The 15,088-nt window shown below is 41.1% G+C and overlaps 1 protein-coding gene across 3 annotated transcripts in view; it reads left to right on the forward strand.

The window, feature by feature from the left end:
• LOC137319285 (ATPase family AAA domain-containing protein 2-like) overlaps nt 1–15,088 on the forward strand; it is a 61,002-nt gene that overhangs the window by 35,804 nt on the left and 10,110 nt on the right. For 2 of the 3 annotated variants that reach the window (XM_067981575.1, XM_067981587.1), the window contains 8 exons: nt 834–924; nt 1,093–1,407; nt 3,126–3,255; nt 5,197–5,383; nt 6,802–6,987; nt 7,527–7,662; nt 11,952–12,148; nt 14,088–14,247. In XM_067981575.1, the coding sequence (XP_067837676.1) occupies nt 834–924; nt 1,093–1,407; nt 3,126–3,255; nt 5,197–5,383; nt 6,802–6,987; nt 7,527–7,662; nt 11,952–12,148; nt 14,088–14,247 (1,402 nt within the window). The remainder of the gene's footprint in view (nt 1–833; nt 925–1,092; nt 1,408–3,125; nt 3,256–5,196; nt 5,384–6,801; nt 6,988–7,526; nt 7,663–11,951; nt 12,149–14,087; nt 14,248–15,088) is intronic. The other variant, XM_067981581.1, reaches the window with a different exon arrangement.

Below are 15,088 nucleotides of genomic sequence, written 5' to 3' on the forward strand. Positions count from 1 at the left end.
CACATCTATGGCAGAGAGCCTTGCTGCTGACCCGCTCCCCAGACAATTACCAATGCTACTCTTTGGCTGGCTGCTGGGAAGTGTATAAGAGCAGTTCTCTGATTTTTTTTTTTCTCCTCTTTGTAAGGCACTTCTCCTTGTGGACTGGCTGAGACTGGGAATATGTTGCACTACAGCTGTGATTAATTATGGTAGTGTTCCAACTGATGACAACAGTCAACCTATGTTTTCCAAAATCTTTAGTTGACTTTATTTTTAAGCAGAATGTCATTGATGAGAACCAGATTTTAACAGCGTGCTAGAACAAAGGGAAGTTTTGTTCCAATATGTGCACTAAACAGTGAATGATGAGCTGTGCACCATTGATTGCTGGAGGTGGGCAAAGGGTTAAAACATTGTACGGAAGCAGTTTCTGTTTTACCTCTAGTGTCAATGTACACTTTTTAGTTCTACTTGTGTTGCCGTCATTCACTTTATCTTTGTGTTCTTGTGTGGCACTGATTTTAGTTTTATCCTGTTAAAATTACTGTTTTTCCTAATCCAGAGAAATGTTGGTGTCTAAATCACAACCACCACTTTTCAGGCTCATACAAACCTATTATTTGTGCATTAGATCCTTGGAGTGATTGGGGGAAAAAATACTATTTGCAAAATTACATAGAATTTACAGCACAGGAACATGCCATTCGGCCCAACTGGTCTGTGCCGGCGTTTATACTTCTCGTGTGGTGCATAAAGTCAACCTTCTCTAGAAAGAGTGTGAGCTGTCTACCAGTGCGTTAATGAAATTGTTTTGTTTATTGTCTTCTAACCCATTTCAAATTTGCTTACAGGCCCGTAAAGAGATTTTGAAGATCCATACCAGGGACTGGAATCCAAAGCCATCAGATGCATTTCTGCAAGAATTGGCAGAAAAGTGTGTAGGTAAGCAATCTGTTACACCGGATAAATGAAGAATAAACTGGATATGTACACCTGAGTTATACTTGTCTACAACCTTAAATACTGTGTGAGGTTAGAAGGATTTACCTAATTGAACAATATTGCTTAATATATGTGAACATCAACTAACCAATCTATTTTGTCCCATAGGTTATTGTGGTGCTGATATTAAATCTGTCTGCGCTGAAGCAGCCCTATGTGCCTTGCGCCGCCGTTACCCCCAGATTTATGTCACCAGTGAGAAATTACAACTCGATGTATCTTCCATTAACATCGTAGCACGCGATTTTGTGATGGCCATGCAGAAGATCGTGCCTGCTTCTCAGCGGATGGTGGCCTCACCTGGACAGGCGCTGTCGTTTGTTGTCAGACCACTCCTAGAGAACACCTTCAGTAGAATTCTGGAAGCGTTGAAAAAGATTTTCCCACATGCAGAGCAAGATTTTAAAAAGAACTGCAAGATTGGTGAGAATTACTATTAACTACAGCTCTGAAACCATCGAGGTTATTAAGTAGCTGCACAGTGCTCAAGTATAAGTGTGGGTCTTGGTTTTGTGGAGTTAAGTTTTGTGCTCGTGAGGTAAGGGATACAAATTAACTGAAGGTACTTGCCATTTTTGGCACTCAGCATTAAGTACTCTAAGCTAAGATAACAGCAAGGGCACATGCAGAATAAAACGCTCGCTCTCCTCTACCCCATGATCTGCCTTCAGCTCCATCTCATGAGCAGCCCTACTGCACCAGTATGAACTTTTCACCATCTGCACCAGCTATCTGTGTGGCCTTTGAGTGAGATTGTGATTTTTTTTGTGCCAAATTCTAGGCAGTTTTTGTTGCGGATTCACTATAATCTGGATTCATATTGTCTAAATGGGTTCCATGTAGGATTGTTGCAGCTGGTCCCTTCAATCCAGGCTGGATTGAGATCCAAAATTTCAGAGGTAAAATGGCAACATGTTAACTTGCTGCCCACCCAGTTCCCAAATATTGAGCTTAAAGGTGAAGCAAAGACTTGGGAACACATAATTGGGGTAGCAGACTGCATTCCAGGCAAGCTATGTTCATTTTTAATGGAAGGCAGTCTTTCAAACTGCACTGGGAACTCCTCTGCAGGTGTGCGTTGGGGAAAATAGCTCCCATCAGCCATTAGTAGCTTCTTCTTCCCCTGGGTTTTGTTTGTTTCTACTGAACATCAATAGCATTTCTTAAATATCGGTCAGGTTATGTATGCTGCCAGTGTCAATTGTGTGCAGATTAATATATCCTTTTTGCAGTTCCAAGCCTTTTAAAGTGGTTTTATACTGTTTGAATTGCAATCACCCCTGCTGTTAAAACTCAATTTACAATAGGGGGTGATATTAGCAACAATTTTTTTTAATTCATTCTCAGTATGTGGGCATCACAGGCAAGGCCAGAATTTATTGTCTATCTCTAGTTGCCCTGACAACTGAGTGGCTTGCCAAGCCACTTCAGAGGGCACTTAAGAGTCGTCATGTTGGTATGGGATTGGGGTCACGTGGGCCAGACTGGGTAAGGACGGCAGTGAACCAGTTAGGTTTTTATGATAGTTTCATGGTCACCTTTATTGATACCAGCTTTTTATTTCCTGATTATTTTTTTATATAACTGAATTCAAATTCTCTAACTGCCATAGTGGGATTTGAACTAGTGTTTTCTGGATTATTAGTCCAGGACTCTGGATTACTAGTCTGGTAATATAACCACCACAGTGAGAGTAGACTGGTGGCAAAAGGAAACATGACTGTTGCCAGTGCGCAGAAGAGCTCTGTATAGGTAAATGGTGGTGAAACTTTTTCATTATCTGAAGGGCGCAACCACGTTTTATTGCACCCCCCCTCTGCCTTTGGTGTCGGCATTGCCTGTTTATAGTGATCCTGGCACCAAAAGCAGGATTCCACTTTGTGCCTCAGACTTGGAGATTTCACTCCCTCAGAAGTCAGGTATCAACATTTATAGTGTAAATCTGCCTTAGGTTTAGCATTTGTGCTGTGAATGGGATACCAAGCTTTTTAAAATCATAGAAATTATAGGACAGGACGAGATCATTTGGCCAATTGTGCCTATGCTGCTACTGGTTCTTGGGAGCTCTCCACTGTGTTGTTTCCCCATATCCTGTAATATTCTTCATTTTCAAATATTTATGCAATTCCCTTTCAAATCAGATGGAATAAGTCATATACTAAATGATGGCATCTACAGTGATGATGAAGGTCCATCTGTTTTTGAAATTGGACCACTCCAGAAATCAGCCACTAAACGGGGAGATAATGGATCCTTCCTCTGCTACAGCAGGTAAGAAAATGTTCTTTATATTCTGTAGAATATCTTTCATTTGCCAACAGGAATTGATGTACAGGTAGTGGATATAACATTGAAGCTTGTTGTCAGAGATTTGTCTTTAATATGTAATCAAAATGATAATTTTAAATAGCTAAAATGTTAGGGATGCAGTTGTAAGAGTAATACATGAAGGGTCTTTATAACAGAAATTTATTTCAACTGCATAAATGTCTAGTCATTGGCTGGAAACCTTACTGTGCCCCTTCGAATTATAATCCTGTTTTCACTCAAATGAGAGAAGAAATACTGCTACATCACCAAACCATCCACACATTTGCATAATTTTACAATTTTAACCATTAACGGGTGTCCTAATTGAAAACACTGTTTATTATGTACTTGTTTGTAATGTTACATTGGACTTTGACTTATGGCAACGAAAGCTGAACATGATGCAAGATGGTGAGACATTAGTAGTGCCTTAGTTAGGAAATATGCGAAACCATGCGTGAGTTTTCTGGGTCCATGATTTTTCTCCTGGCAGTACCATTTGAGAGGGGTAACAACATTGGGAAGCTCCTCAGCAGTTTGCTGAAGAATGGTGCAGGCACATGCCTAGGGGCAGAACTCCCATTTGCTTGAGGAATGGGTTTTGGAGACCTAGTGAGAAGGTGACACTTATCTCTTTTTAAAAAAAAAAATAGGGGGTAAATATGAAAACTTTAACTCAAACTTACAGAATGTTCAGCATTTAAAGCTTTAACCAATATATGTTGCCAAAATTTAAGAAGTAAACTTGGAGATTCATTTTCTAATTTCTCATTCAGTGAATTTTGTCAGTCCTTTATTTATTTACAATAGAATTTTTTTTACATCTAAGCACCTTCTGTGAACTTCTTCCATTATAAATTCCCATGTCCACTTTTACCATTCCAGGACTTTAGTGCAGTATTGTGTTGTCAGAGTTGTTGTCTTTCAGATGTGATGTTAAACCGAGGTCTTATCTGTCTGCTTAGGTGGACGTAAAAGATCCCATGGTACTATTCAAAGAAGAGCGGGGGAGTTCTCTTGGTGTCGTGGCCAACATTTATCCCAACGTCACCAAAAACAGATTAACTGGGTACTTATCTCATTGTTGTGTGTGGCACCTTGCCCTGTGCAAATTGGCTGCCGCATTTCCCTACAAAACGAGTGACTACATTTCAAAGGTAATTCATTTACTGTAAAGTGCTTTGCGATATCCTGAGGACATGAACGCATTATATAAATGCAAGTTCATTCTTTACAAAGCAAACTGCTTCTGTAAATATGTCAGTGTAACTATACCCTCTTGCCAGTGTAGATGCTGCATCACTACCACTAGTGGAAGGGTGTAATTGCAGTGTGGCAAGTTCACATAGGCAGTTTCCATTTATAAAAGTGGACACAAGAATTTATAATGGAAATAAAAAAATAAGGACAAAATGTATCACTTTAAAATGGGGATTGATTTACATATACACGCCCTCTAATCCCACTTCCCCTGAAGACTACACTTGGTTTTGACTCCCCGTGTGCAATGCTACAGGAGATTGACATGTAAAACACTGACGTAGTATGTCTTTTTCTGTGATCCATGGGCTGACAGGTTTGTATAGCTACGTTTTGGAAGATTAGGGTTTTCTGTATCACTCCTCACAACCTAGCAACAGTTTGAGGGAGTGTCAACTGAAGATCCTGCATCAATCTTGCTATTATCTCCTCATTCCTGCACTGCACTTTAACATATGCTTTACTAACATCAAAAAAAATTCTCAAACTTTGTTTTTGAATGACATTTGAAAGGTTTTTTTTCCTTTTTGGTGCTAAAATATTGCTATAAATATTGTAAGCATGTCTTTCAAAGTCAAGCAGCAAACATTCATGAATGAATGGCCTTTCACTTTTTTTTTTAAAAAAATACTTTTTCGTTAGGTGTGCCTATCACCAACCAACCTCCTACAGACCAAGGCTACTGCTGGCTGGGATACCGGGTTCAGGTCAGAGTTCACATCTTGCCCCAGCACTGCTTCACAGCTTGGAGAAATATGCTGTGCATACACTAGATCTTCCAGTATTATATGGCGTCAGTGCCACATCACCTGAAGAAACCTGCGCACAGGTAAGAATATGCATAGTTGAAATTATCCGGATATACATTTTAGTGGGAACATGGTTGTTGTTCATTTTTAAATGAGAAAAGTATCAACCAAATTAGACATTGTAGTTTGGCTGCATCTGAAAGTTATGTGCTTCCAGTGAGGTGACCATAAATTATTGTTCAATTGAAGTTATTTTTAAATTCAATTCAGTCTTTCCAGAATAGATTTATAAAGCCACCCTTATGGAGACATTCACCTTGTAATATTGTATTTTTTCACCAGGGAACTACCATTATATCCTTTTCTGCAGGTACTGCATACCATCAATATGGATAACAGTTGGAGCTTTTTTAAAAAAAAAAGAGTCACTGTTATTGATCATCCCTTCAGGTCATGTTTGAACATTACTTGTTTTATGCAGCGCCTTCCTCCACTCACGCGCACACGTACCTTGCGATTCTACCTGCCGCACACTTTGCTGCTGTGGTCTGACTTGGTATGAGAACAAAAAATATCTTTCCCAGTCTGGCACAGTGGTGCTAAAGACATGCACAAATTATATTTAAATAGGATAAGCACAACTGAAAGGAATGGGTGAAGTAAACATCCTAAAAGTAGGTGTCTGTCTCCATTCTCATCTGATAGTAGGCTTTTTTGAAGAACTGTTTGTATTTAAATTGCCCTGTCTACAACATTTTAACCTTGATTCTTGGCTGGGCTTTACTTCAGTTTTGAGGGGTGGGGGAGGGGAGGAATCGAGAATTTGTTCCAAACTGGCACAGGGACTTTGAAACCCAGTCACTTACCTATCCTGCAGCTGATTTCCCTGCGGTGTGTAATGTTCAATGAAATTATCGGAAGGCTCCCAATCCCACGGAAGGCTCATCTCCAAACAGCTGGGCGTATAGTGGAAAAAAAATTACACATGGGGCATTTGCAGTTTGCAGAACAAGGGTTGAGATGTATAAACAAACTATCCACATTCACTTAGCTACTGTTCTCACAGTAAGGAGCTAGGTTGTGGCTAGTCTCTCGCACACCAGCTGCTGAACTGGTGCAGCATTTGATGATAAATACTCTCGATTCAGAATGACAACTCAAGGCTTTACCTTCCACAGATGTGTCTGGTCGAGGATATTGGGTTTCTCACTAGCATTCCAGAACCAACTAATGGAAAATGCCAGACGGCATCTTTTTTATATATATATATATATATATATATATAGAAAATGCAGAGGTTCTGATTTACCCACGTGTTCTCTCCAACTCCTACCAAGCAAGCGCAGAATCATTTCATATTCTCATCAAATTAGTGCTGTATGTGTCATTTATCTATTGCCAATAACGAAAATGCATTTTTAGACCTGAAAAGATTGTAGTGATTGTTGTGCCTGTTGTTTACATGTTTTATTTTACATGATTATTTTAATACGCTTAGCTGTTCCGAGAAGCTCGAAGGACGGCCCCAAGTGTGCTGTATATTCCTCACATTGATCAGTGGTGGGAATCAGTTGGAGACACATTGAGGGCTACATTCATTACATTACTTCAAGACATTCCCTCATTTACCCCAATCTTGCTACTGGCGACATGTGATATCCTGCACAGTGAGCTGCCGGAAGAGGTGAATTTTCATATAACTGAAATCCTGTACATTTTGTATTAAATATTTTGTTCAGTCTGAGCTAGATTGTGACATTTGATTGAGGCTTAATTCTGATGGCTTGCTGATTATTTTCAGAGTAATGTAACTTTCACTGGTCACGAATAGTGTTCCAGCTATTCCTCGAAAGTATATGTCTAGGGTTTGTGGGTTGTGGTTTTCCGTTTTGATGTTTCTCTCACTGAATGTTATGGTTGAGTACTTTCATCATGATACTTGTTCTGCACTTCATCCAGTCACACAATCTGAATATTGCAAGGAAAGAAAGTAATTTCCCAGCGACATTTTGATTAGATTTATTAAATAATTATATATGTTATGTAGAGACAAGTAAGGAGTGTGGTGAGAAGGGTGTGACAGAATCTTTGCGTTTATGTTAATAAATATCACTAGTAATTTAACCAAACTCTGAACCTCAAGACTGTTTCAGCCTTTCAAAACATGCCCAACCATTTAATTATAATCTCTCATCTGCCTTTTAATTGAACTTTATTTTTAAGGTAAAAGAGATGTTTGTTTGCCATTATGGAGAAGTTTTCAATGTTCAGCTTCCTAGCCGTGAAGAAAGAAAGAACTTCTTTGAAAACCTGATAGTAACGCAGGCTGCTAAGCCCCCATCATCCAACAGAAAAGCTGGTAAGTCGAGGACTTGTGCTGCTGAAGTGGAATAATTACAATAGGAAACAAAACACAAATGAAACTGGTACTTAATAAAAGAAAAGAGGAAGCAGATATCATTCCTCTAGTGTTTAATTTCAAACAAATGATAGTTCCCAAAAAAAAAACTGATCCAATAAATTGATGCAGGCTGCCCTGTATATGAGGGAAACACAGTAACACAGTGTGCATGTAAAAAGACTTCTAGGTCATGTCATTGGTAGCTGCTTTCCTAAAGTTTCTCATCCAGATACTCTCAATCCATTCTTCCTTCAGCCTCTGCACCGAGCGGCTTCTCGTCCATGGTGGTTTTAAACTCCATCTCCACTCACCTTGCCCTTGCTCTTCTGCGTTCACTGCCCCCTTGTCATCCCTTATCCTCTTTCTCTATAAACTTTCCTACCCATATTCACGGCCACCCCTTCGAACTTGCCATCGCGCGTGGCATCTCTATTCCCATCGTCTCAATCATAGACATGGCCATCTCTCATCACTTCCTTGTATCCCTCAGCAGTCACATCCCCCTTCCAACCCTACTTCCTTCTGTGTCTTCCCCTGGGGGACAAAACCCTCCCTCTCAACTTACAACGGCACTTTCAAACTCCTAACTGTCTAGCCGTTCGCCCTCCATTTGCCACAATACTTCTGCAGCTATCAATCTGCTCAATCACATCCTCACCTCCTCCTTTGATGCTGTTGTTCCCAGCAAAACCCTTACTTTCTCCCATCCTGGTCGTTCCCCCTGGTTCAACCCCCATCTTCGTTCATAGAATCATAGAAAGGTTACAGCACGGAAGGAGGCCATTCGGCCCGTCGGGTCTGTGCCGGCTCTATGCAAGAGAAATCCGGCTAGTCCCACACTCCCACCCTATCCCCGTAGCCCTGCAAATTTTTTCCTTTCATATACTTATCCAGTTCCCTTTTGAAAGCCACAATCGAATCTGCTTCCACCATCCCCTCGGGCAGTGCATTCCAGATCCTAGCCACTCGTGCAAAAAAGTTTTTCCTCATATCATCTTTGGTTCTTTTGCCAATCACCGTAAATCTATGTCCTCTGGTTCTTGACCTTACCACCAATGGGAACAGTTTCTCCCTATCTACTCTGTCTAGACCCTTCGTGATTTTAAATACCTCTATAAAATCTCCTCAGCCTTCTCTGTTCCAAGGAGAACAACCTTAGCTTCTCCAGTCGATTCACGTAACTAATGTCACTCATCCCTGGAATCATTCTAGTAAATCTCTTCTGCACCCTCTCTAAGGCCTTCACATCTTTCCTAAAGTGCGATGCCCAGAACTAGACACAATATTCCAGTTGTGGTCGAACCAGTGTTTTATAAAGGTTCTTCATGACTTCCTTGCTTTTGTACTCTGCTTCTTTTTATAAAGCCCAGGATCCCGTATGCTTTTTTAACCGCTTTCTCAACCTGTCCTGCCGCTTCCAACGATTTGTGCACATATACCCCCAGATATCTCTGTTCCTGTATCTCTCTTAGAATTGTGCCCTCTAGTTTATATTGCCTCTCCTCTTTCTTCCTATCGAAATGTATCACTTCACATTTTTCTGGGTTAAATTTCATCGCCACGTATCCGCCCATTCTACCAGTCTGTCTATGTCCTCTTGAACTCTATCACTATCTTCCTCACTGTTCACTACACTTCCAAGTTTTATGTCATCTGCAAATTTGGAAATTGTGCCTTGTACACCCAAGTCCAAGTCATTAATATATATGAAGAAAAGCAGTGGTCCTAGTACCGACTCCTGGGGAACACCACTGTACATCTCTCCAGTCCGATAAACAACCGTTTGCCACCATTCTCTGCTTCGTGTTACTTAGCCAATTTTGTATCCATGCTGCTACTGCCCCCTTTATTCCATGGGCTTCAATCTTGAATACAAGCCTATTATGCAGCACTTCATCAAATGCCTTTTGAAAGTCCATATACACAACATCAACTGTATTGCCCTCATCTACCCTCTGTTACCTCATCAAGAAACTCTATCAAGTTAGTTAAACACGATTTGCCTTTAACAAATCCGTGCTGGCTTTCCCTAATCAATCCACACTTGTCCAAGGGACGCAGACTTGACTGTATATGGCGCACAACTGGTTTAGCCATTCTTAGATAGATCTGGCTGGACCACATCAAGCCCTATCGGGCCTTGCTCTCCTCTGACAAAGCTGCTTACTACTCCAAGATCAACCTCGATTCGTTTCTCCACTACCAACCGTCTCCTCAATCCCCTTTTCTATCCTCACCTCCAACAAGTGTGAGGAGGTAATGGACTACTTTGTACCAAGACTGAGCCCATCCGTTCAGCTGCCTCTTCCGCATCCCTCCCTTCCCCTTGCCCACCAAGCCAATGTGGCTTGATTCTCTCTTATCTCTGAGCTAATTTTGTCCATGAAACCCAATTCCTGCTCTCTTGACCCTATTCTCACTAAACTGCTGACCACCCAACTTACTTTCCTGGCCCCCATGTCAGCTGATATTGTAAAGAGTTCCATCTCCTTAAGTGCGGTCCTCCTCCCTTTCAAATCTGCCATCATCACCCCTTCTGTCCTTATAAACTACCGCCCTGTCGGAAACCTCCCTTTCCTCTCCAAAGTCCTTGAACGTGGTTTCACCTCCTAAATCCATGCCCATCTTTCCCGCAACACCCTGTTTGAATCCCTCCAATCAGGTTTCCGCCCCGGCCATAGGACTGAAACAGCCTTTATCAAAGTCACAACTGATATCCTCTGTGACTGAGTGTGGTGCACTATCTGTCCTTATCCTTCTCGAATTCTCTGCTGCCTTTGACACGGTTGGCCACGCCATCCTGCTCCAGTGCCTCTCTGTTGTCCAGCTGAGTGGGACTGCCCTCGCCTAATTCCAGTTTTATCTACCCTGTAGTAGCCAGAGAATCTCCTGCAGTGGCTTCTCTTCCCACTCCCGCACCGTCACCTCTGGAGTGCCTCAAGGATCTATCATTGGCCTCCTCTTATTCCTCATCTACATGTTGTCCCTTGGCAACATCATCCAATGACATGGTGTCAGGTTCCAAGTGTATGCTGACAACACCAAGCTCGACCTCACCACCACCTCTCAACCACTCCAATACATCTGTGTTGTCAGACTGCTTGTCTGATATCCAGTCCTGAGTGAGCCACAATTTCCTCCAATTAAACATTGGGAAGACCAAAGCTCTTGTTTTTGGCCCCCATCACAAATTCCGCTCCCTTGCCACCGATTCTATCCCCCTCCCTGGCCACTGTCTCAGGCTGAACCAGACTGTTGCCAATCTAACCGATCTATTTGACCCTGAGCTGAGCGTCCGACCCCATATTCTTACCATTGCCTGTCTCTGCCCCTGCCTCAGCTGAGCTGATACTGAAACCCTGTTCCATGCTTTGGTTACCTCCAGACTTGACTATTCCAATGTTCTCCAGGCCGGTATCCCACCTTCAACCCTCCATAAACCTGAGCTCATCCAAACTTCCGTTGCCTGTATCCTAACTCGCATCAATTCCCACTCACCCATCACCTCTGCTCACTTTCAATTTCAGAATTCTCATTCTCATGTACAGATCACTCCAAGGCCACGCCCCATCCTATCTCTGTAACCTCCTCCAGCTTTACAAACTTCTGAGAACTCTGCGTTCCACCAACTCTGGCCTCTTGTACATCCCCCAATGCCTTCGCCCCATCATTGTCGGCTATGCCTTCGGCTGCCTAGGCCCTAAACTCTGGAATTCCCTTCCTAAAGCTCTCCAATTCTCTCTCCTCCTTTTAAGACCCTCCTTAAAATTACCTCTTTGACCATCTATCCTGATATCTCCTCCTTTGGCTCGGTGTCAGTATTTGTCTGATGCTTCTGTGAAGTGCATTGGGACATTTTGCTATGTTAAAGGCCATAAACGCAAGTTGTCGATTGATGTTCTTAGCAATTTTTGGTTTAAAGTGAGACTTTGGTGTATGTTATGTTCGGGCTTTTTTCAGAGTACAAAAAGAGGATACAGAAGATATCACTCATCATCATATTCAGAACAACTGTGTCACAGCTTGAGATAACACCTTTAAGAGAAAATTCCCATGTACCAAAAAATATACACAATAGATGAAGGTTTTACTTGAATTTAATGGTTTTAATCTTTTCAAAATTTTATAAGCTTGAAAATTGAAAGCGATAAGTTTGCACTGTTAAGCATTATTTCAAAATGCTTCACAGTTGCTATATTATTCTCTAGCTACTGTGTGAATATTAAGTAAGTTTGAAATCATTCTAGTTCTCCAGGCTTTGGAGGTCCTTCCAGTAGCGCCACCGCCAGAACCACGATGTCTCTCAGAGGAGGAGGTAAAGCAGCTGGAAGAGGAGGAGGAAGGCACATTACGGGAGCTGAGGCTTTTCCTGCGGGATGTGACTCACAGACTGGCAAATGACAAACGTTTTAGAGCATTCACCAAGCCGGTAGATATAGAGGAGGTATAAATTGTTGAACTTCAATTGAGCATGTTGTCCCATGAATGATTGGTCAAATATTAATTGTACCACATGTTATTATAGTCAAGAAAATACTTGTCCGTCTCCTGTGGCATTGCACGTGGGAGTCAAGATGAGGTGAAGTATTTAGATTTTTAGAAAAAAGAACTTGCATTCATGTAGTGCTTTTCACATCCTCAGGACATCCCCCTTTTGAGTGAAGTTAGAGAGCAAGGGGCATAATTGGACCAGGGGCACGGTCAGTTTCAATGTTGGAGGCCAGAAGAGGGGATGGTTTAAAAAAAAGTTAGATTTTGTGGGTAAACTGGGACGGTAGAGCAGACTTAGAAACTTGGCAGGATAAGATGGTAGAGTGAGGTTAAAGACTTTGAGGAAGGGAAGGGGAAGTTAGAATATAGTAAAAGGCCAGAAGAGAATTAGAGGTTGAGGGATGAAGTAGGAAGAGAATAGAAAGCTGCCAGAGCGGGCCTGGTGTTTGAAGGAAGTGGCCCTGGATTGAGACTGGTATGTGGGCAGAGTGAAGCTGGAGAGAGTGAAGAGAAAGGTGGAGGGAGAGTAGAAGTGGGGAAAGGGGTACGTAGATCGGAGAGGTGGAGGGAGAATAAATGTTAGCCTCTCTTGGGAAGATTTGATTGCTAGAATTAACCATAGCTTTCTTTGTCTTGAGCAATGCAAATAAAGTAGTAATGTTATAAATATTCTAAACAAAGACTTTGTGGGAGGGGGGGTGGTGGAATTCACATCAGTGGCCAGTTCCGATTTTATCCTGTTAGTGTTTTATTTTTAAAAGTTACACTTTCTGAGCAAACAGGCAAATGTAGCTGGAACAATTATAATGGAGAGCTGTAGGCAGATAGTGAATGAAGAAACATGAGCTGTAGCTAGGAGAAAATTTATTGCAATATTTCACAAGAATGGAATAGTTACACGCTGCAAAATTCTTAAGTTACCCATTTAAACTGTTCAGCTGAGCAAGATTCTTCTAGGGAGTAATTAGGAGATTTTGAAATCCCATTTTGCACTGAAGCTGGGACCAGCCAACGAGTGGCGAAGAAGTGCAGAGTGTGTGTGGCCAGGAAGAGGCAGCTGAAATTGCTGAGGGGATCAGTGAGCTAGTCAACAAGAGTGAGTCAAAGTATTGAAGGAGGCATCTTTAGCTCAGCCCCTTCTATCTCAAAAATTTAACATGAAGACTACTGATGGCATCACATAACACCTGAACATTATCCAAGTGTAAAATAACTTGGGAAATTCCTATGACTGTGCCACCTAGAGGCATAACGGGCAAATGGGTTGCATGGGAGTTTTGAATAGCTAAGTGACAGGATATAGCATTTAAAAATATGTTATGTAAAATGACCAATTTTTTGTTACAAATTTGACAGTTTAGTAACAGAATTGTTAATGGTGCAATTTTACCACCAACAATCTTCAAAACCGAAAAGTCCAGTAAGACGTCTTGGTTTACTGCAAGGGCTGCCATTTTGAATGCAACAAGCCAAGAAATCTACAGCTGTGTATTTCTGCCCACCTCCATCTTGTCTTAGTTTTCCTGATCGTGATAGTGAGTTCATTGCACTTTGGACGAGGTGGATGGAGATCATACTTGCCAGTTTGAAAAATTAACTCATTAGTAATTAAAAAATGTTAAATGACTGAGTGAAGGTACCTAAAGATCATACTTCAAATAAGGCATGCAACCCTAGTGCCCCATAAAGGAAGTGAGAATACATTGCAATGATGATGAATCTGACTTATTTCATATTGTGTGTTGGGAGTGGGTACTATTCTGTTCAGTCGTTCATTCAGCGCTTTGATGTATTCAGTTGAATTTAGAATAAATTGAGTTTTTTGCATGCCAATATGCCGCTATTTCTTTAAATGTGTTGTAGGTCTAGCAAAAGTAACTTTTTTCTGTTAGGTTCCAGATTACTGCACTGTTATCAAACAACCAATGGACCTTTCCACTGTGATGTCAAACATTGACATGCACAAATACATGACCGTAAAGGAATATCTTCAAGACATAGAGTTAATCTGCAATAATGCACTGGAGTACAATCCTGATAGAGATCCTGGAGGTGAGGAACAAATGAGTGAATCTATTCTTTTGAACAATGAATACTAGGGAAGAAGTTCCAAGTTGTAATCGAATTTAGTGGGTGCAGTTGCTATATCAAACAAGTGTGGAACTGAACGTTGGCTGAACCCTAAGTATGAATTATAGGTTCCAATATATCCAAGTTATTTCTATAATGTGTACAGTACAGTTTAGAACTGTATTAGTGAGTAGACCAATTGCATTAGAAGAAAGTTATCTTTTGCCAAAGTATTTTTGCACTTGATTTCATTGAATCCCGATGAATGTAAGTGAATTTGCTAGTCTTCCCTGGGCATCTGAAGCAAACAAAAATAGGCATTTGCCAGTCATAATTACAAGTTGAATCCATGTATTTTTGGTTAAGTTTTGGTCATTTCCCTTCCCTTGTTTAAGATTCATGGTTTTGTTCCAATCCAAGAGCAGAACAAAAACTTTTTTTTTAAAGTGAAAAGGAGGGAAAATTCTAATGGTCAACAGAAGGGGAGGAAAACATTTCTTAAAACGCTACAAATATCATCTTGACTGTTAAATTAATATGGCAATAGTGAATGATATAGCAGATTTTGTGCTGTATATGGGAAACTTGAATTTATTAAAGCAATTCATTCCCACTTTTACTTTTGTTCTGCACTTCTCTACACTCCTGAAACTTTGATGGAATACAGTATCACAGTCCCTGGTACTTTGCGCAGATGACCATTCTTGCATGTGCCTGGATAATTACTATCACTCTATTCAATCTTGGTTGGGTAGGATGTGTTAGATGAGCCTGATCCTATCTTCATTTGACGTCTACACACACATACTTTCAGCAAGAATTA

This window comes from Heptranchias perlo, chromosome 3 (assembly GCF_035084215.1).
Source record: "Heptranchias perlo isolate sHepPer1 chromosome 3, sHepPer1.hap1, whole genome shotgun sequence".
NCBI classification, from domain to species: domain Eukaryota; kingdom Metazoa; phylum Chordata; class Chondrichthyes; order Hexanchiformes; family Hexanchidae; genus Heptranchias; species Heptranchias perlo.